Source organism: Empidonax traillii, unplaced genomic scaffold (assembly GCF_003031625.1).
Source record: "Empidonax traillii isolate 1590-97213 ecotype Southwest subspecies unplaced genomic scaffold, ASM303162v1 scaffold1067:size500408, whole genome shotgun sequence".
Lineage (NCBI taxonomy): Eukaryota > Metazoa > Chordata > Aves > Passeriformes > Tyrannidae > Empidonax > Empidonax traillii.
Window position 1 is genome coordinate 244154 of NW_020956260.1, and position 22458 is coordinate 266611.

A 22458-nucleotide genomic window follows, 5' to 3' on the forward strand; every position below is an offset into this window, starting at 1 on the left:
GGAAGGGGAAGCTACTGGACATATTTTAACTCAAAAGTACCATCATTTTCCATCTGCTAACCTCCCGACAATTCCAGAGGCAGACATGTTCCTGTCCCACCTCACTGTTCAATACTTCACGACAGGCATCATCACCCTCTTGTCTGGTTACTAGGATCACTTCAGCATGAACTGCAGGCTAAGATTCTCAGAGCAATTTCAATCCTTAACTTCAGAGCTGTGAGACAGCTTGTGGGTGAACGTTCAGTTTTAATGACAAGACAAAGTGATGGAGAAGCTGTTATTATCACTCTCAGAGGCAAGCTGTTCCTCTAAGTTCCAAGACCAGTTTCAGCAAGTAAGTGTCAGGAAAAGAGCTGCCAGAAAAAAATAATTAAACCTACATCAGCCATTTGATACACAACAAAAAATTATGCTCCTGTCAGTCGTAAGTTCCTCAAGGCCTGACTGTTTCTGTACCAAGTATATTGCCAGATCCATTAAAGAAAATGAGAACAAAACCAATGCATGTGCTTGCATATGCCTAGACACACACAGTGGATGATAATCACTCAGATCTCAGGGCAAGATCCATTTCAACTATCTGCTAATTACCATGCTGGAAAAAATACTATATCCAGATACTGTAACTGTTATTTAAAAAACCCCAAACAAACATATATGTGTTGTTAACACATGACAAAACATAAGCATCTCAGAACTATCTGAAACCTACCACTTGCTACATTTCATCAAAACAAGACAGGTAGAGTGCTCATCAAAAGCTGGCTGTCCTTATTGACATTATGTTACAATCAAGACATTACAGGCCCCTTGTTTCTGACTGCAAACCAGAGACCTGAATGTTGAAAGAATTAATGCTTTCACCTTTTTCTAACTGGTTAAATTTAGTTTCACTTGGCAACTTTGCCAGGTCAAAAAGGAGCAAATTAACTCAGACATCGAATCTTTCCACTATACACAGAATTTGTTAGCAAACTCACACATACTTTCCATCCATTTACGTTCACTGGCACCAAAGCACTGAGAGAGTATGAACTCCTTTCCCCTTTTCCCCTGAAGCAACATTCTCTGCAACCTTCACTACCTAAACTGAAAATACTTACAGGACGACTAAAAGCAGTCACACATCCAAACCCAATATATTAGTCAACAACTGATATTACATTAAAAACGGGATACTCGTTTGAGAATATCCTCATAAAAATTCCTAAGAAATCCCATGGCTTTTTATGATTCTTTTAAGCTGTAATCAATTTATAGCACAGAAACTGAGTCAGTCTCTATATAATCACGGCTCCTCATGAAAAGTAAAGCTTTGCAATGACTCAACGTGCATTGTTCTCAACCTGCAGGAGCCTGAAACACTGTAATCACTACCAAGTGCAGCTCACAGACTCTCCACTCTAAAATCCACAGGAAGACATTTTCACCTTCCCCTCCTACTCAGAAATTCTCCTTATTGCTCTGTTAGAAAATGGAGTCTGCCTTTCTCTGCCACAGCTACTGCCTTCCAAACATAATGCCCCTCTTTTCATATCTACGGGTAATTAAATGCTTCTACTATAACTGTGACACTTCATGCCTTTATTTTTCTTCCCTTCCCAGTTTGCTGTCAGGCTCCAGGATCCTAACCTAAAATAATCTTGACACCTCCACAGAAAGATTCCCCCTGCCCTAAAACGCTTGATGTTGTCTTAACATGCTAGATGAGATTGGCAGGAGAGAGGATACTGTGATTTAACTTTCAGTTCTTCTGTCCTCCACACCCTGCTGTCCCTTTGCCCACAAGTGCAGATCAGGGATGTGGGTGGGAAGGGATGCTGCTCACTGCTGCGGAGGAGAGACCTCCTCTGTATGGAAATGCAGAAACCTTCCTGTGAAAAGCCTTCCTTTTGCATTTGGAACAGACTTTGGTTGAAGTAAAGGCAAATTTTCCTATTCAAATGGGAAATGAGCAGAAAATCCAACACATATGAGTAAAAAGTAATGTGCGTGAGAGTTCCCAAGCCTAGTGAATAATTATTACCTGCAGAAACAGGCAGTGCAGATCCTGCCCGTCTTTTTTTTTTTTCTCTCTTTTTTTTGGTGGTTTTCCCCCTCCCCTCCTTTTTTTCCTCCCTTTCTTCCTTTTCTTCAATTATAGCATCAAAAGAAAACTAAGACCTCTTGGAGACATAAATGAAGCATTTCTGCTCTGGAACGGCATCAGCATCTGGACACCTGGCAAAACATGGTTTAATACCTATTGTACCTATTTCTCAACCCCCCTGACAGCAAACATGAAGAGTCTTGCCTTTCTTCTTATTTACCAACAACAATTAAAGCCAAGAGTGTTCAAAAGTCCAATTCAATGGATTTTGTTCTGGTTACAGTACAACAGATTGCTTTGATCTGGGGGAGGGAGGAAGAGAGGAGCAGAGAACATCTTAAGTTCACAAAGCTAAAAGCCAAGATGCACAAAACTGAAGCATTCCAAAGTTAAAAATAATCGTCTTTAAACTGCAAGAGCAGAGCTGTAATTTTGAGCAGTACAGCATGACATCATGGTTTATGTGGGGCCAGCTCAATAAATCAAACTGTGCCTAATTAGAGATCATACTGCAAATCTACATTATTTAGATGAATAATTAAAACAGGACAGTCCATAACACAAGCCAGATATGTTTACTAAAATACGTTTTTTTCAAACTTTTATGTTCACTACTGCTTACAACCCTTTCATATTTAGTAAATTATAGACCCCTCAGCTTTTATTTTAGGCTGACTTCACTTTCAAGGAATTCTTCAATTAACTTTACATTGCTTCAAGCTCTTCATCCAATGAGAAAACAATCTGTGGTTTCTTACTTCTTCCAGTGCCAATGGCTGCCCTCCACGTTTGACTTGCAGACTTACTGTCTTTTTAGAGCCAGGGTCTGTTTGTCTAAAATCAGCCTAGTTGTCATAGTATTTTGACAAGTTCTCTGTAAAAGGAGAACAAACCTTTGTGGTGGTTAAACTGCTAAGAATAATGAATGTTGTTCTCACAATCTCAACAGATAAGTGCCAAAATTAAGAAACATTCAGCAATAAACTCAGAGCCCTGACTACCTCAGTTGCCCTTCTTTCCCACCTACTTCAGTTTTTCCCATTTCTACTTTTCTCAGTTGTTTTTCTAAAATGTGTGGTTTTTCTCAAATCTAAAAGCTATGACATGCTCAAACATTTACAGCCTAAAAAAACCCCAGTGCTATCAAACATTGCTATCTGTAGATGGTCAGGATGCCTGTGGAATTGTTGGAAATGCTGTGGAGACTTTGACTATCAGTTGCTGTGTAGATAATGTTAAATCAAGAGCCAAAGAGTTTAATAAAAAGCATGAGCTGAACAAAAGGGACAGGATGCATTCCTAAACTGCACATTTTTCCTCCTAGAGCTTGAGAGATTTGTATGTAATTTTTTACTATCAGATTAAAAAACTGGGGACAGTTGGCAGCTCTCCCTCCTTTTCCCTTCTGACACTTGACTTGGTAAATGGACCAATACACAGAGCATTAGAAGAATTGTAAAGGCAATGACTGAAAAGCAAAATGTTTAACATTCTCAACAAAAAAAGGACTATACAAAAATGAGAGATATGTCTATTATTGCAGTATTATGTTGTGCAAATAATTTTTTAATACAGAACATTTACCAAGCACAAGAGAAAGTATCACTGACTTCTTAATACACAGATTTTTAGGTTAAAAAATCCAGAGGGTTTTAAAGCAATCAAAGCACATGAAATATTACATGCAATGCACAGCAGTATTTATAAAGGTATAACAAATGAATCTCCCTCAACCACAACCACCATGATCATATCCTTAATAAGGAATGTACCTTTCAGACTTCCATGTGAATTCTGTGTTACAATAAATATGCATTAAACTTGTAATTTAATTTTTTTTAATTTAAGACTGTCTTTGTGGACAGAAATATTATGACTGACCTCTGTTAACTGCAAGCATTCAGAGCCATAGCCATTCCAATTCCCTTACATTCTCATGTGCAGCAACAGAGTTCTCAGAAATAAAAAAAGAAACCCTGTAACTATTTGGACATACTTCTGAAAGCAACAGTGAAAATTAAGAAAGAAGCCTTCCCAAAGAACTATCTATTTTTGCAATGTGTGCTTTTAAAGCACAATGCTTACGGAATGAAATACTTCAGTTCTCTTGTGTAAACTTGTACAGATTGTTTGCTATTGATCTTTTGAGTCATGTTTTGGCAGTAAACTGGTATCCTTGTAGAAAATATAAGTACTGCAGAACAAGTGATGTAATCTACATCTATATTTAATTAATTTTTTCCTTTTTTGTAGTTAAATTTCTACTTCAAAATAAATAATCTGAACTCCATACTTCAATTTCTTCCCCAGATTATGAGCTTCGTGATAATGAAAAACTTCTGAGGAGACAGACTGTTTGTAGGAGCATGGCTCCCTTAAGTCAAAAGACAGAACTCAGATGAAAGAAAGTAGGGATTCTATCTGTACTCAAGATGTAGGACTATTAACTATTTTCTTAACTGAATGACAGAAAGTGACTCTATAAAACCAGCGCAAAAACTGATCTCAAGGAAGTGAAATCTAGTTTTTTCACAACAGATTTTTCTTTCCTCCTTGCCCCCAAGCTGCTTGTCTGTTCAGAAAACAAAACAAAACAGAAAATGGCCCTGCAGCAAGGCTATCCATATGGCCCAGGCTTGTGCTGGGTGTGCAGTACATACACATGCACTGAGTGCTCCTGTGGCCCAGAGCAAGAGCCACAATGTCCAGGTTTCTGGTCCTTTGTGGAGTACACAGCACGGCAGTTTGGACACAAGTGGAAAGAGCATATGGGGGCAGGCAGCTGACAGAGTGAAACTAATGCAATGCTCTTGACTGGTAATTACAGCTTTGCTCAGCCTCCAACTTTCAAATATGGTAATTCTTTAACCAACAAAGAGACTGTGAGTGAGAGAAAGTGCGTAAGCAAGAGCATGTGCAATAGATGGAACACAAGTGCTTTCCCCCTTTCCTCCTCTCAGGTTTCTTCCATCAACTGAGAAGCACTATCCAAAGACTTGAATCTCTTCTAAATCTGGTTACTCTAAAAATAAGAACATGGTCAAGACCAATATATAGAGAACAAGCATAGGAATCCCACCTTTTACATTTTAGATTAATGTTTTCTTATCTCTCTGCAGCAGTGACTGATGCCAGCTTTTTCATACCTTTTCCTCACTCTTTATGCACCAGTGTCACTGCCTCTCTACCCTAATCTCCTTGCCACACTGCTTTCCACCTCCTCTTCATTGCCACCTGGGATCCAGTTACGTGGGGAGCAGCAAAGAAGAGGACAAGCACCATGCACCCACTTCTGGTCACGAGTCAAGCTTTGCCTCGTGAGATAAAGCATCTCAAACTCCAGAGTTCATTTGAGACCACCACTAATGGCTCTTCAGATAGAATGGCAAGGAAAGAGCATACTTAAGACTTGAGAAAAACTAAAATCAACACAACTTGCAGTGATTTCATTAGAGGCTGAAACCCACATAAAATCTGTTTCACTAGTAAGCGAGAGATTTTTGCCTTACACTACACAAAGGATCAGACTAGAGGGCTACAGAGGGTCCTTCTGACTAAGTTATGACAGTAAAGATGCCAGAGAATTCTAAAGATCAGGATTATTTCCCAGTATAAATTACACTATTTCGTGTCTTAGTTTTGGTCTTCTAAAACCAGACAAACCCCAAAGGAATATTATGCACACAGCAGCCCAGAGACTGCCTTTAGATACTGTCCAAATGACATACTGCTTTGACCAAGAAGATAGCAATACCTCTGTTTCCATTAATTCTCTACTAAGAATCACAGGATTCAAATTGTTGATTTCCAGCATTACCTCATGCCCTGGCCTCTCACTGATTAATTAAAACTGTACACGTATAGGAAAAAGCACAAAAAAGCAGAACTGCAGTGCTGTGAAGCAGCGTGGGCCTGATGAAAGAAACGGACCGCTGTTCTCAAGTCCTTTCCATAGGTTGATTGTGAATTGTAACCAGACAAGATCTCCTTTTTCAAGCTTCCAGTAACTGGCAAACATGTCTACTGCACAGGAAGTCATATTTATAGTTGCATTACTCCCCACAATATACCAATTCTCTTATAATCAGCAGTTGTTTCTAGGCCTGCTAAATGAAAGATCCTTTCCATTGAGATTGCAGCCTTTCAATGGGAAGCTTATAAGTCTACAGTTTGTAACGGGTGTGGAGGGAAAAAACACAGGACAGTACAGCCCCCACTTCATTATTACACAGTAAAGACATATCAGGCTTTTAAAAAAAAAAAAAAAACAGAAACAACAAAAAAAACCCAAAACCCAAAACCAACCAACCAATCAAACAAACAAACAAACAAAAACAACAACAACCCCCCCAACAACTCTGGAATACTGGTGTTGCAACTTGTGTAAATTACTCAGTTGAATCATCCTTTAATTTACAATGTGTGTTTGACTTACCTACTTTTTACTATCTAGTGTTTAATTCTTCTTGGGTATAGATAGATGAAGAACTTATACTACATAAGCTTCATTAGATGCTCAGGCAGGGCCTGTGAGCATGCAGATATTCCACAAGAAATCCGAAGCAGCATACTGCTTCATTAAAGGGAAATGCATTTCAAACTTCTCCAAACTGCTGCAGATGACAATTAATAACTTACTTGTGCTATTTTACTATCATTCTGCATATACAAAATTATTAAGAAAACCCCAAACAGCTATTTGGTATTTTCAAACTCTCTTCCAGTAACCATATCAAGAGTACTTAAAAGAGCACAGCACTAGCTTTGGTCAAGGATTCCCCCTCCTCTCTTCAATAGAGAGAAAAAGAATACAATTCTTTTAAAGGAAAATAGATTAATACTTTACCAAAGGAGACATTCTTCAAAAGCCAAAATCACTGCAAAAGTCATTCTTACCTAAAATTGGAAGAGACAGAAGAAAGTAAGAATGATTAAGAATCATTCCTTCGAGCATTGCACCTTCAAAACAGCAAGCATTCCCAAACAATATTTTACAGATATCATGACAGTTGTGGAACAAATCTAAAGAAAACAAGTTACACCAGAACAGGAAATTGCAATTTCTTTGAAACAACAATTAACCTTAAGAAGGAAACCACTACTAATATAAACAAACAAGTAATAAAGGAAAGCATTTTACCAAAGGGAAACCTGTCTTAAAGCAGGGGAACAAGGGAATATAAAAAGTTCGCCAGAAGTGAAGGGTCTCTACAGAAAATTGGAACCATTCTGTAGGAAGGATCACGCTTCTAATAGGTCATCTTCAAGGTTTCAAGGAGGAGGCTGGACCACAGAAATTCAGGAACTTTTAAATGCAGGACTCAAATTTATACTGAGTCTAATCTTATACTGCTGTCACTTACACATAATCAGGAGGAGTTTGAAGGATATTTACCAGGCTCAACTGCTTTCATAACCATAGCTTTCATCATTGTTATTTATAAATAACTAGAATTAGAGTAAGCACAAGCATCATGGTGATTGTTTCATTACATTAAATGGGAATCAGAAATGAGAAAAGATGAAAAAGCTTGAACTTCTTTCATCATAAGGTGACAATTCCAAAATTTTGCATGAGAAACATGCATACAAAATTGAAAGCAGGTCTAATGTTCAGAATTTAAAATAATTACTTTTCACATAAAACCTCATTCTCACATCCCAAGTATTTTTTACTTTTTACTTCTACTGCTTGCAATTCTTAAATAGTTGCAAGTGAGCAGTAGTCCTCCTGTATTTACTCCAGTGGGACAAAAGAAGTTCACAGTGGTGTAAGAAAGCTGGAACTAAAATAAATACTAAAAAATAGAAAGAATTTTTATTTCAGATGTTAAGACAGCTATCTGCAATAACAGCATTTCAGACTGTCCTTATTTGTTCTTGTTTATTATACTGGTGCCCTTTGTGGCTTCTTGTATTTTAGCAACTGGAACATACACAGTAAAGCTAGCAACACAACACAAGTTTAGCAAAGGCAGCCATAACTGGATTAAAAAAAACTACCACAAAAAAGAGCAAGCAGCTCTACAAACAGTGGAACCACTGTGGTTTGGCATCCCATAAATTTGTGTCCTGTGGGGATTTGAAAAAACTTAAGTGAGTCCACAAGCTCACACCAAGATCTCTCACTCCTACCTCGGAAGTCATTTGAATGCAATTTGTTGAAACTTATTATCATCAAAATCTGTTCTTCAGCTGGTCCATCCCCGCCACTGGGAATGACTTTCCGAACAACAGGTAAAAGGTCATCTTCCCCAGACCAACAGGTCAATGAGAGAAGTACCAGATCCAGTAGTTCCATTTTTATGAAGTGGTATTCAAGAACACCAACTTCCCTGATCTCTGAACCAGATTCCAAATATCATAGCAGTGTTAACTTCTGTGACTTTTTGTTATCCTTTAAACACATTTAGGAGAATCACTACAAAAGAAAAACCTTTGTAGACAGATCCCCAGTCAGCAAATTCCGTTATTTACCTGCAAGAAGATTTTAGTAAATTCAGAAATGGAAAATATTTGTTATGGTGATGTAAAAGACACTATGCCCATGCCTCATCACCCTCACAAAGTTTTTTCCTCTCTCTCCTAAAGGGATTTGGGAAATGGAAACTTCCAAAGCTAGACAAACAGCAGAAAATAACATGTACAAATTAAGAATGTCACAGAGTTGCACTCAGGAAGTTGAAGAGGTTATCTCTGGAAACACCTTCTCAAATGGAAAAATGGTGGCAGTAGCAATTATGGGAGAGGAGGGAAAGTCAGGCCTATCTAAAGACAAGACAAACAAACCCACCAATTCCCAGGAGAACACTTAGACCAAGAATGAAGGAAGATCTCTTGGTTAAGTTACTCACTTTTCCCACGCTGTTAAACCAAAGAGCAACAGGGCATTCAGAAAGCTTCTGAACTACCCTGTAGCTACTTCCCTGCTTGAGCTCACGCCAAGGTCTCCAGGGTAGCTGAGCAGCGAGCAAGGAAGGTCAGAGAGCAACAACCCTGCAAGGGGTTGTTTTAGCCACCAGTGAACCAGGAACAAAGGCTTAGCCTCTGAGAAAGACCTAGAAGGGGTAGAGTCTCACAAGAAACATAAGATATCTCATCAGAGAGGCATTGTCTGGGCCCTCCTCAAAAGCCAGAGGGAGCCAAAAGAAAGGTTCCAGGCACAGACCTTTGCACTGCTCTTCCACTGCATCACAAGCATGAACCATCTCTCTTTGGCATGTGATACCTTCCTGGCACCAACTTTGAGCATCATGCCTACCCTGAGATCATAATTTTCTTCAATTCCACTTGTTTTCTTCAGGTGTTTTAGATTTGGTTTGGTTTGGGGTTTTTTATTTTTTTATTTGTTTATTTGGGGGGTTTTGTTTTGGTTTTGTTGTTTGGGGTTTTTTTTGAGGTTTTTGGGTTTGGTTTTTTTTAACACTTAGATTCCCCGTGTCATTCTGGTATCTCGTAATGAGAGACTGCTCAGTTGATGAATGGATACCAGCAACATGCAAAATCTGAAAGCAGATTTGAAAAAGCATTTCTGTGTGCTCTCCCTGGAAGATAATGTGCCAACACCAAACTGAAATAGTTTGCTGCAGGCTTCCTATGATCCTGGTGTAACTAATGTACCAGCAAAGGTCAGAGGAAGAAAGGCATACACAGCAAAAGTGAAATACTAAATCTTCACCATTTTGGAGACTTAATAGGGCTTTTTCTGAACAGGTAAAACTCTAATGTTGGCTTTTTGCATCCCCCTATGCATGGTGATCTTCAGTGAAATACAAACTACTGAAGTACCAAGATGACTCCACAAAGCATCTGAGAGAGCTACCTACCTGTATACAGAAACACAGGGTGACCTGTGGTGTTATCAGACAATCCTGTCTGAAGCTCAAGAATACACCACAAATGCCAACCAAAGAAAAGCATGTGCAAAAGTCACATTACTCCTTAGCTAATTGAGATTTAAGAAGCCCAGTAAATAAGACTACGAACTATAGTTCTGGCCATTTAACCCACTTAGTTTTTTTGGCTTGGTACACTTGTTATCTGGCCACCTGAGCCAGGGCACTGCTGCCAAAACCTGTTTCCTGCCTCTCGGGCCCTTCCTCAATCAGAGCTTCCTTTGGATTTGTGAGTTTGGCTGAGCCAAGGAGCCAGACAGAGCTCACTCCCTCCCCACAGGGCTCTTTGTCACTTTGTGCACCAAGAGGCAACTCCAACTTGAGGAACTCAAGGGTGGGCCATGTCCTGCTTCATAAAACTGCAGGAGAAGTGAAGGTACAAGTTTTATGGAACAGTTTCTTTTTTCACTTCTATTTCATTCAGTGCCTTTCAATTTTGAGAAAAAACTTTTAAGCTTTGTTTGATTAATTTTCTAGTTGAAAGTGCAAAAGAAGAGGGGTTTAGACAAAAGGCAAAAAAATCAGTTCTACAGCCAAGGCACTGGCTATTTAGCCAGAAGAAAACAAAAGCCAGAAATACCATTTCACCGCTCGAACTGACAGACAGATTCTAGAAACACAGCTTACACAAAGGCACGTGTCAAACAATATGCTTATTTTTTGCCTAAACATTGACTCACCGAATAAAATCTATGTTACTCTTTTATATAAACAGTTCCTTTAAAAGCAGTAAAATTAAATACAGACAACATAGAGCTGAACATGAACTTTTGCCATCCCCATTCAGGCATCTCTGTAATTATAATCATTAAATCTATTAGCATGTACTGCAATGTATGCAAAATGTATTCCACGCTGAGAACTCTGAGTTTTTTAACGATATGTTTACATAAAGAATTTACTCATCTAGTGCATCTTTTCAGATTAAAAGATCATAGGATGAGTTTGTTTCCTTTAAGATATGTTCGCAAAATATAGTTAGAAACTGGATTTAAAATTTTATCTCAGGCATCAGTATGGCCTTTAATAGAAGTAGCTGAGCCTTACAGAACTAAGTTTTTTTTTCTAGCTAATTATTCACTTTGGCCATTCTTTTCTCTTAGGGCAATGTTATTTCCAAGAAATGTCACTTATCTAAGTATCAAGGTTGTTTACATTCAATACAAATGTTACACTCTCAAGCTTTCATTTTTCAAAATGTCAAAAAGTAAAGGGGATGATGCTGTGCTTGTAAAAACATTCTTTATTAACAGAATGAGTCTCATGGCATTTTAGGTTTCCCACAAGACATTTTACTGTCTGTCATTTTAGAACTTTTTCCCACACATCATGTTCCTGATATAGGCTTTGGCAGGTTGTGAGATGTGAGCTGGCTGGAAAACTATAGCTTGCTTTCAGCATGCTCTTGAGCAGTTAAACATTAAACACTTTTTGCACAAGATAATTCAGACTAAGTAGCTCACACAGAGAAAAGACAACAGTTTCAGCTGAGGAAAGCTGAGGTCCTGAGGAACGCCAAAGACTTTGTGACAGTTCTACAGAGAAAACAAAAGCGTCTTGAAAAAAATAATCAGCGCTACTTGCAAATTCTACACTGACTTCATTTTAATCTCCTAAGAGAGACTCAAGAGAGTCTGACAGCTAAAGGACACACATACACAACTAGCACAGCAAATGCCATCTTCAGGTACAAAAGAGGCCCAATCAGCCAGCCCTCAATAAAGAGAATAACCAAGACTTTGAAGTGTATCAGAGAACAGGCTCCAGATTTCTTGATCAGTAAGTTCAATTTCCCAAGTATTTCATTAAGGAATCAATAGGTGAACCAAATTTGATGGGAACCACTGTACCTGCAGCCCAAGGAAGTTACAAAAGCTGGAGACAGCATCACAAACTGGCTGTTTGTATTTTGTAAGCTTTTATCTGTACAAATACACAAGAAGAAACAGGAGACTTTACTGACAGGCAGCAACTGACTCATGGTCCTGTTGCAAAGCTTACTAATGTCAAAACACTATCACTGCTAAACCCATGAATGTGAAAAAGACTTTAGTTGATAAGAATCAGAATTAGTGTAAGAAGAGAGAAAGTTTCTAAAGCTGTCTGGGTCACAGATACCTAATGGCACTTTTCATTTAGCCTTATGGTCAGCTATCTGCAAAAAGTGTATTTAATGTTTCATAAACATGGAGTTTAAAACAAAAGTGCTTCTAATCAGATCTGGCAGGAAAGGGAGAAATGCATACATAGAATGAGGTAAGTGTGATCTTGCCCAGCTGAAGAACAGGGAATGGCAGGGCTTCAGGCCATGACTCACACAGACACTAAACAGTAGAGAGCTACAGATAATTCTCAGGTAAACTTTGCATGAGCCATTACGTCATCCTTCTCTACCCTTCCTGCATTAATCATGTCATTAGTAACCTGACGCAGCCCAAGAAGAATGTCTGATTTACAGGGAGCAGAGCAATGCTAGCAGAACAAACACTTTGGCAGGTCAAAAAAGGAAAGACCAACCTAAATTTCATTTTACTTTGAACCACACCCTAAAAGAACATGGAAACTAGAAAAAGAAAAACCAAAAAAAAAAATGGTATTTTCCCATCGTGAGACTGTATACTTCATTCAAAGTTCCTGATGAACCAGTTACTTAGAGTACAAATACAGAGGATTCGCAAAAGTGCTCGGATAAAAAGCCAGCCCAAACACGTACCTAAACAAAGCAAAGAAGGAAAGAAAAAAAACCCCCACGCTTTCTTTTGAAGTTTTCACCGCAGTTACGTAATTTCCATGTTAGTCTAGATGTTTTTAAACATCTTTCATAGCATATAGTTGTGAATCAACTGTACAATGAGTACAAAGTGTACTGTTGGCATTCATGTCTCAGCCAGGTATCTTGGCTACTCCACCAAATATAAGAAGGACAATGGGAAACACTGGAGCAAGAGAAAACCTGAACACTTTAGAACTTCTTTCTAAAATGATTTCTCGTTCTGAATTGATAGCAGTCACTTCAGTAAATGTGGCTGCAATTTAGAATATTGTATATGGCTATTTCACCTTAAACATCTTGAAAAACTAATGATCATTTGAAGGAAGGGCAGATCAACTCCATTCACTTTAAGCAAATAAAAGCGCCTGCAGATTACTTTAAAAGCAGAATTAAATCATCCTCGGTGTCTTGAAACAAAGAAAATTATCATCCAAAACATGCAAGGGGTAGCAGCAGGTAGTAGTAGCGGCAGCTGTGTTATTAAGTCCCCCAGAGCCATTTCACAGTAGCACTTCTAAGATCATCCACAGAAAATGGCAAACCCACTACTTATGGGGTTTTGTTCAGGTTCTCATGGCTTCATCTGCTTCTAATTCTTCCTAAGTGGACTGCCTATTTTCTTTTTCTCTTTCCTTCCCATAGAACACTCCCTTTTCCCTCCCTTTCTTCTCATTTTATCTTAGTATCAATCCTGTGAACTGTCAAATTGATTTCATAGCTTCATGACTTTAAACCACAGGGTTGCAGGTCTACTTTCCATCTTAAAGCAAAGCTCTAGAAATTGAAATCTCCTTTGTCTTTGACCCACTACAATCGCTGTGCAGGAGCTCCTGATATATAAATGTGTCACTTCAGTTAAAAACAGCTGACCATTCTGTTCTTAAAAATTATTAATGGCATCCTTTCCTCAATATTAAAAGTAACATACAAAACAGGACCAACTGTAAACCTACAACATAAAGACAATGTATCAAAATAACAAAGAATTCAAAAAAGCAAAGAAAATGCATTCATCTTCTGACACCAGTTCAGAAAGTATCTCTATTGTGCCATCACAGTAGACCTCAATCTCTCCTTAAGATTAAAATCAAGATGTTTTGAATGTTTGCTCAACTTATGTAAATGACATGTCCCTTTTCTGGCTTCTCACTTTAAAGTCAACATTGACTTGAGAGAAGCGAAAAGTTGTTTTGTCCCTGATAATTGTTCAATGTCATATGCAGGAAGACACTAATAATCCCATATCTCAAATAGGCAGTAAATTGCCTTAAAACTATTCCCTTTCTCATTAGTTTTTTTTGAAGGTCAGCTAAAGAGTATGTGGGCAACAGTGAAAAATCTTTGAGAATAATGCCTACATCGATAAACAGGGTTTGCCAGAAAAGCAGAAGGCTGGTAAGAGAGATCTGTTTGTGCTTATTCAGCTTAAGTGTTAAGGACAGTTTAGCAATTTTATTTTGGAAGGAGTGGGGGTGTCTGGCTTGTCTTTTTTCATTTAAGATACAAAACCAAAGAAGAAATTTAGAGATACAATGCCAACAGCTTAATGAATATTCAATAGTGTACGTGAGCACCTTGGGGAAAACCTGCACTGGGATAAACAACAGATTCCATCTTCCCCTGCCCTGAGGAGTATAAACCAGGCTCACAGTTTACATCTGATCTAATGGTGGCTTTCAAAACATACACATTTCATACATATCTAGCAAATATTCTCTTTCCACTCTGCACCCAAAACTTTCTCTTGGAAAAAAGGCCTCTTCCTCGACAAACACTTCAAATCTGCCAATAGCTTGCATTACATACAGTACACCTAAAAATCTCAAACTGACCTTTGTCCCCTCTGAGAAAGCTGTCTGCTCTAAATGGCCCACTCAAACTCAGCAGAAAGCCAAGAAACTCTTTCAAACACATAAGGTATCTGTCAAATGGAGTGAGCCTGTGTGTGCCTCTAATACATACTAAAGGGTGACAAGGGCTTTCCATGGTTTTGAGGACACACCTGGCTCCTTAGAGACCTTTCCTCTATCTTCCTTTGTGCCACTGCTTCCTTCTATGTCCACATCTAAAAAGGGGCGCAAAAATTAACTCACGCCTTGGAAGCAACATGCACATGCACTTTGTTAGTATAGGCTGTAGAAAGACAAGGAGAAGGAACACTCACAGCCCACTCAGCCTGCACACCTCCTGTAGTGAGAGTCCTCCCCCAGGAAGCTGCAGTTTGCTCAAGGGAACATGCAGTGGAGTTTGCATGTCTGTCATATGCCCCATGCAAATGCAGAGTTTTCTGATGGTGGGAACAGAATTTGATATCTTCTTGCCAACTTAAAAATCCATCCCCGGTGAAGAAAAACAAAGACACAAAACAGACAATGGCTGCAGAGACACCAGAAGAATGTAATGACTACAACAAAAGGCAACAGCAAGTGTGACAAAGGTGTATTAATGGGTCAAAAACCAGGTTGAAATGACTCAGAGGCAGAATCAAATCCCAGCAGGATTGCCTTACATCTCCTTCAGAGACTGCAGGCCTTCATGCAGTTTGTATGCAGGTTCTCTTGGGATCATTAAAAAGAAGACTCTGTCTGGTTTTTCACCTCTTGATCAGAAGGACACCTTACCAAAACTGGGCAGCATCACTATCCCCCCTAAGCAGAAACAGGCTCAGAAGCATCAAACTGTGCCCTCTGAAAGAAGGGCAGCGAGTCAGAGTCAGAGCAAAGCACAAACAACTACCAAACTGCCACGGGTGCAATGCAAATAGTTTCCTTAAAGTGACTGTAAAACTTTGGCTGGTAAAGAGAGGTTATACAACTACTACTGAAAGAGAACATCAACAGGCAAGAAATGTGGAGAGAGGTGACAGCCCTGAAGTGGCTTAGGCATTTTATCCCATTCATTCAAAGGAAGGCATGTCTAACTATCCTAAACTACAGCATTTCTCTTTCAAAGCACCTTTGCCACCATTAGGAACCAGGACCTTCATGCACCCCATATACTTCAATTTTTGTGCTTTTTAATTAATGCATATGTAGGTAACAGTCCACGTATGCAAGAGAGAGCAGTGTGTTGTTATTCTGAGTATTTCTACATTCGCATTTAACTACTCACAAAATTAACACCTTTAAACCCATCCATGCAAGGCTTAATCTCCACTATCCACCTTAATTAGCTCAGTAACACAATGGTTAAAACACGAACTGAACAAAAATCTCAGTTCTTTGGGTTTAAAAAAACCCACCAAATCAATTCTGAAGTCCTACTCTTTTCACTGAAAAATCCACAGATTTTCAAACAGAGCTCTCTAAGCAGTAAGGCATCATATTCCTTGATTGTCCTTGTGCACCAGGGAAGAGCCCTTGAAGGGGACAAGTCACAACAGCCTGGTTTTAGTTTCTTTCAGAATACCAAGACAACTGCCAAATTCCTCTATACATTTGATGGGGAGGTATTTTAGCTGGATGCATAAAGATGAAGGAGAAAGGCCAGAATACATTGAGATCAAAAAGGGACAGTCACAGAGCTGGCAGGAATTATGAACTGAACAGAAAAGAAATCCACCACATTTTGGGCATGGGTGAGACATGGAACAGACCTCTCTACAGTTGCCAGAAAAGCAACAGAAAGCCCAAAAATTAAACTTGCTGCAAACCACTACTCAGGGAGTGACTCAAAATAGTAAAGAGCTATTTGGTTCTTAAAAAAAGAACTATGATGATGTGTCAAAAAGTGTTACACTATCTTAGTATGACTTCAGTGTTTGTGAAAGTAATGTAGAATGACTTCAGTTATATGCAAAAAGCTTTCTTTCTTTCAGCATGGAGGGTTTGGAGGGCTGAATTCTAACAAGAAATCCCTGAGATCCTGCCCTCATTTCCATGAGGATTTAACATGTTGGACAAGTCACTGGGGTCTTAACAGGTGCACCAAATTCACATCCAGTATTTTCTTACTACCTCCCTCTCTGACCAAAGACAAGAAAGGGCCAGAAAGCACCTTATTGTGCTATATTGAAAATCAGGATTTTTTTTTTTCTTTTGAAGCAGAGAATTTCCTTATGTACATTTTGTTATTCTGGTCAAAACCAACCCAATATACTTTGAAGGAAAAAAATCCCTTAAGTAACACATTTTTAACATTTAATCATTATTACAAGAAAACAAGTTAATTAAATGCCTCATGATAAATCTCCTTTAAAAGCCAAGGAGACAGACTGATGGATCAACATACTTTCCCATATCTTGGATCGCTAGATGATTTCATAAGGTGAATGTTTACACTGCATTTCACAGAATTTTTTTTTGTTTTAACCAACAGTTAATAAAAGAGGATTCTGGTTTTATCTCTCTCCTGTGTCTGAATCGGTAACTGATCGGTAATTAGATAAAGTTTCCCAAAAGGTTTATGACTTTTTGACTTCAGAGACTGAATTCCATGCTTCACTGTCAAGAATTCGGAACTTAAATAAGGAGGTCTCTACAGATCCAAAATTTGGTGCCTGTAACATTAAAACACAAAGATAAGTAAAATATAAGTGACCATGCAGGGCACCTGTAGTTTTAAAAACTCAAACATGCTTCTTTTGTTATGGGGTGTTATTGCAGCCTTTGTGGTGTTTGTTATCATATTGAAATAGCCAATAGAAAAGTGACCAAATGGCACATTAAGTGAAAAAGCATGAGGAAGATTATCATGGGAGTACTTGAGATTACCTGACATTGACACAGAGACAATTACACACATCCAAAAAGCACCAGGAAATCAACATAGCCTAGCAGAACTTTAGAAGTCTAAGAGTTCAAGAAAGTTATCCAGAACACATGAGCTAACCCAGACTAACTGGTGCCTTCTCCCTCTACTCTGTCATTATCCATCAGTAATAGTTGGTTTAATACTAGCAATATATTATGCGGTTTTTCACTCTTGGCAATAACTTCCAGAAACAGCAGACAAATATAAAATATAATTCAGCCTGAAACAACTGTGTGTGTATATCGAATGAGTTGCTACCAGCAAATAACAAAAATATGCCTTCCTGCATCCAAATAATCCCTTCCCTTTCTTTTCTGTTACATCCTTGGATCGTCTTCTAAAAACGCAGATCATGCTCGTTTCGTTCCTCAGCACGTAGCAGGGCTGAGTTCAGTCTCACTCAGGTCTTCCTTCCAGTTGCCTGCCTTTATCTCCTTGTGCACCTCATCTGAGCAACCTGGTCACATCTCTGTAAAAAAAGACCACCCTTTGCCAGTACACCCTTCAACATCCCGCAGCTCCCTGGCCGTGGGCTTCACTTCTCAAAGGGCCCTTTAAGAGCTGTGACCCAGCCTCACAAACCGGGGAAGTTGCAAAGGTGAAGTTAACTGTGTTAAGTTCTAGCAGCTAGAATTTGCTCACTCCTTACCAACATAAATGAGTATTTTTCAAACTGCAGAAGAATACAGGAAAGAAGTACAGGAGAAATGAGTCTTTAAATGAAACAAGAACCCAAGGTTAAATAGCTGTGCTTCATTTTAATATTCTTACAGGCATCTGCTAGACTTCAGTGTAGTTAATTATATCATTCACGTGCAACTTTTTAAATGGTAGAATCTTTACTGGATCTATTCTAACTCTTATTAAATTATTTTTTATAAATTTATCAAGTTAATGCTGAAATAAGGACCTCTGCAATCTAAAGAATTCTCTCAAGCAGTATTTACTTATGCTTGCTAAAACTAATCAGTTACTTTTGAATTTTACTGCAGATTCATACTATAAGAGACACAGTTCTGGAGACAACTAGGAGGAAATTTAGGGGAAAATACCCCTAACTATCAGCAGAAGAGCTCTGAACCGGTAAGAATTATTTCTATTTGCAGGCTTTTAAGTGAGTGCTACTGAAAAATATAAAGTCATTTCTCATGTATGAATTTTTCAGTTGAAAATAATGAAAATACAATGAAAATAATAGGAACCTGTACATATAGGACACTTTTTGCAGATAACTTGGTAGACTGACTAGTAAAAAATGTTATATCTTTCAGAAGCCAAACCCTTCCTACTTTCTTTGCAAAAATTTAGAAGATTTTCTCACACTTCCTACACGTACTGGGCATTGCTCCATTTTATCCAATTCTTTTAAATTTTAAGTCATAGAATGCACTGGGGGGAAAACGGGATTTTTTTCTACTTACTAAGGAACTCAGTTGATTAAATTAGCGGAAAGCTTGTAAGGTATTAATCAGTTTTTGAGTGTAAAGTAAATGTGAAAATGTGTTCTAAGTAGATTTGTATTTCTCTCACGTCCCTTTTTCAAGTCAAAGATATCGCTTAAAAATAGTAAATAAAACTATCAAAATGTGAATCCTCCACATGTTTAAAAAGTAGGTTCATATAGCCAGCAGTATCATTATATTAAATACATACAGTGGTTAACTCATCTGCTTTTGCCCATTTGCACACTAGAGCAACAAGCAATGGTTTTTTTGGACTGAAATAACGTTTCTGTAAACACATTCTGGAATTGCACTGCTTCATTTAAATTAATGTGGATCTTACAGTAAGTGGCCCTGGGAGAAAGCACATTTCTGATGTCTTTGCATGAAACATATACCTTCCTGAAACACTTCCTGTCTTGCACCCGTGTTTGGATATTATCACTGTTGTCTGACAAGAATGAGGTCAGCTAGGATTTGGAGGGATACTTTACAGCAGCTGTCCGGCAGTTCTTTGAAACTCCACAAGCCTTTAACTCCTGAACTGCCTCACCAAAACAATGCAGTCTTGCAGGGACACTGGAAGAGTAATGATTTTTCAGGGTGTACAGGATGGAGATCACTGAACAGTCTCAAAGTGCTTAACTGAGGGAAATGAAAAGCTAAGCTTTACAGGTGGGCAAAAATGAGAAAGATCACAACGAGGACACATGATGTGAAATTGAGAAGCGTTGCCATCACTGCAGCAGCCAGGCTGAAACAGGGATGGGGAGGCAAGACAACACGATATATGCAGAAGAAAGAGACACACTGTGCTTCAAAAACAGCAGAGAGAGACTCAGTTTAAAATAGTAAGGTTTATCAGCATTCTCCCACAGAGACCCCCTTGGCCGACTCTCAGCAAGTAAAACTGTCCAGTTGCTCAGTAGGACCAAAAGCTGAACTAAAGCTGTATAAGCAGAAACAGTCTTCTCAATTTGCACAGAACTTAGTTATAAAGTGACACAACAAACTTTCATACCCAACACGCTCACAAAACTTCCTGAAGTTTTAAAACTATCTGTCTCAGGTCAGGCAGACTTCAGAAACCTTTTAATTCATTTATGAAGAGGCATTCACACACTCACTTGCATGAGCTCTGTGTATGAAAGAAACTTTCAGTAGCAAAAATTTGATCTGTATCAATCATGCCCATATTTCCATTAAATAAGCCAAAATTTGCACCCATGTTACATTGGCTGTGGGAGAACAGAGCCACAATAAAGCAGACTAATGATATCTGGCATAGAAGCTTTACTTGTATAAAAGTTCATGTGTTTATTTTATTTTTTTTTAATTCAAGTAGAAATTCCACTCATGGTGTAAATTTACTTCTGATAAGTTTACTGAACTGCATTGGCCACTGTTTCCACTTGAGAAGCTTTAAGATGATACAGACTCACCACATCACAAACCCAAGTTTCTTTGCTTTATTGCCTTTTGACACACTGTGGAAGGGCTGTTGAGGAGGCACCACCATATCACAATCTCTCCAACTGAGGCACCAGAATGGGCTGTGAGAGAACAGCAGTTAGAAGTGCAGAGTATGTTCTTAAAAGGCTCAGCTATGAGACTGGTGAGAGATGGTGATCATGCAGCACAAATATCCCGATAAGACGCGAAATCCACAGCTTACTTTCCTTTTTCACTATGGGTTCACGGGCGTTGCACATATCCTCCCCCCTTTTTTAGAGTGATCCTAGTTTGCACCTTCTTTCAAGAATGCTGTGATGATTTTGTGATTTAAACCATAATTTAGTTACAACATTAAGGTTGGCACAGTTTTAAAACAGCAGTGTTCCTCCTTAGGCTGCATACCGCTCACACTTCGCAGAGTTTTGGCAGCAAACAGCTTAGCTCATCTGTTATCACACTGTGCAACGCTTCAGAATATATACCAGATCTAAGAAAGCATTTACAAACTCAACTTGGAAAAAACAGCTTTCACAAAGCTGATTCTGTGTTGCAAAAAGCCTGTGTGCCTTTAGCTGCTTCTGTTCCCACCTGAGGTAGGGTGTATCCACAAGTAACGCGTGTTGGACATGTACGTGCAGGTCTGCAGGACAATCCTCTGCACTTCCTTCCAGATGGCAACCTTTCAAAAAGCAGCTGCCACTGTGCACCTTATTGTGTACTGTAACTCAAGCTAAAGGCAGAGGAGCAAGTCAACACACAAGAAATTAGCTCAGCAAACCAAGCAAAACACAAAGACAAAATGCAAAAGTAAGCAATTTCCAATTACTTCATCTGGCTCATGAATGAAACGAACAAATGTTCATGAATCAAATAACATTCAAATGAATGTCCTTGTCCTATCACTACTATCAGGAACTAAGTTCCTGATGAACTTAGTTATAACGATTAGAGTAAGTAAATATTTACTGTTTTATATATATAAAAAACAGTAAATATTTACTTACTTATATATTTATATATACACATTATTAAAAAATAAAATAAAGAGGACCAATCAAATTATAATTTTGGGGTTTGAAACAATTGCAAAAGCTATTGTGTTCCTGAAGACTCATATAACAGCTCAAATTAGTTTGGACTGTTACGTGCCCAAGACAAATACATATGTTCTTTAAGGACAAATTATCTTTGATGAAGTGAGGAACAAATGCCCATTCTTACCAGTGGCTTACAAGAGTAATTTTACTTTTTGCTTACTGATGAAACATTGATTTCATCTTAATCTATCTTTACGTGCCTATAATTGGCCTTTACATAGCTTATGCATAAGTACCTTAGTGTTAAAGGGGAGAGGGATCAGAGAGAAGAGAACAAGGGAAACCAGTTAGGAAGATTTAAGAGACACCAGATTTTGAGCAGAAAATCCAGTCTGAAAGAAACACAAGAAAATACAATAAAAGAAACTCTAACAGCTACTACTGCACACCTGATATATGCAGGTTGATTTAAAATGTTCACAGCACCCTTCAGCAGAAGGTATCACGACACCTCTCCAGAAACACTTGTAGCTTGAGGCATGTGAATGATCACTGGTTCACTTAGTTAACAAAAGCAGACAGAGACAAGAAGGAAGCCTAAATCGTTTTGCCAAAGCTAACAGGAAAGCAACCCCTGACGGTTTTGGTGTGGGTTCTGCTCTGGAAATATAAGAACCAGGAAATATAAATGAGGGAAAAATTTCACAAAGTCTTATGAGGACGGCAAAATAATTTCCATAGGAATGCAGAGGAAGTCTCATCCCTCGTGATACCTAAAACTAGATGGAACAAAATAGTGGAAAGGAACCCAAGGAAAAAGCTAGTACTGGCAAGTAGACAGACTATATGGAAAACATTTTTTCTTGCATCTCTGACTTCTATAAACATTTTTGTGGTTCTTGAGACAGCAAGGTAGGAGCTTTGGTTTATACTCCATAAACACAAGCCAAAAGCCTCCCACGGTTCCATTTGGTAACATCAGCTTAACATGCTCAAAAACACACAGACTTCT

General features: G+C 38.6%; 2 protein-coding genes across 4 annotated transcripts in view; one reads left to right on the forward strand and one right to left on the reverse strand.

The window, feature by feature from the left end:
- CMSS1 (cms1 ribosomal small subunit homolog) overlaps window positions 1–22458 on the reverse strand; it is a 230219-nt gene that overhangs the window by 108569 nt on the left and 99192 nt on the right. Inside the window, exon 1 of one of the 2 annotated variants that reach the window (XM_027904584.1) lies at window positions 6989–7049. The exons of the other annotated variant lie outside the window; for it this stretch is intronic. Coding sequence (XP_027760385.1) covers window positions 6989–7046 — 58 coding nt within the window. The 5' untranslated portion in view covers window positions 7047–7049. Of the gene's footprint in view, window positions 1–6988; window positions 7050–22458 lie in introns of those variants that run through there. 2 annotated transcript variants of the gene reach the window in all.
- FILIP1L (filamin A interacting protein 1 like) overlaps window positions 1–22458 on the forward strand; it is a 191428-nt gene that overhangs the window by 71554 nt on the left and 97416 nt on the right. The window contains exons 1-2 of one of the 2 annotated variants that reach the window (XM_027904573.1): window positions 10346–10363; window positions 18505–18595. The gene's annotated coding sequence lies outside the window, so the exon portion shown is untranslated. Of the gene's footprint in view, window positions 1–10345; window positions 10364–18504; window positions 18596–22458 lie in introns of those variants that run through there. The other variant, XM_027904572.1, reaches the window with a different exon arrangement.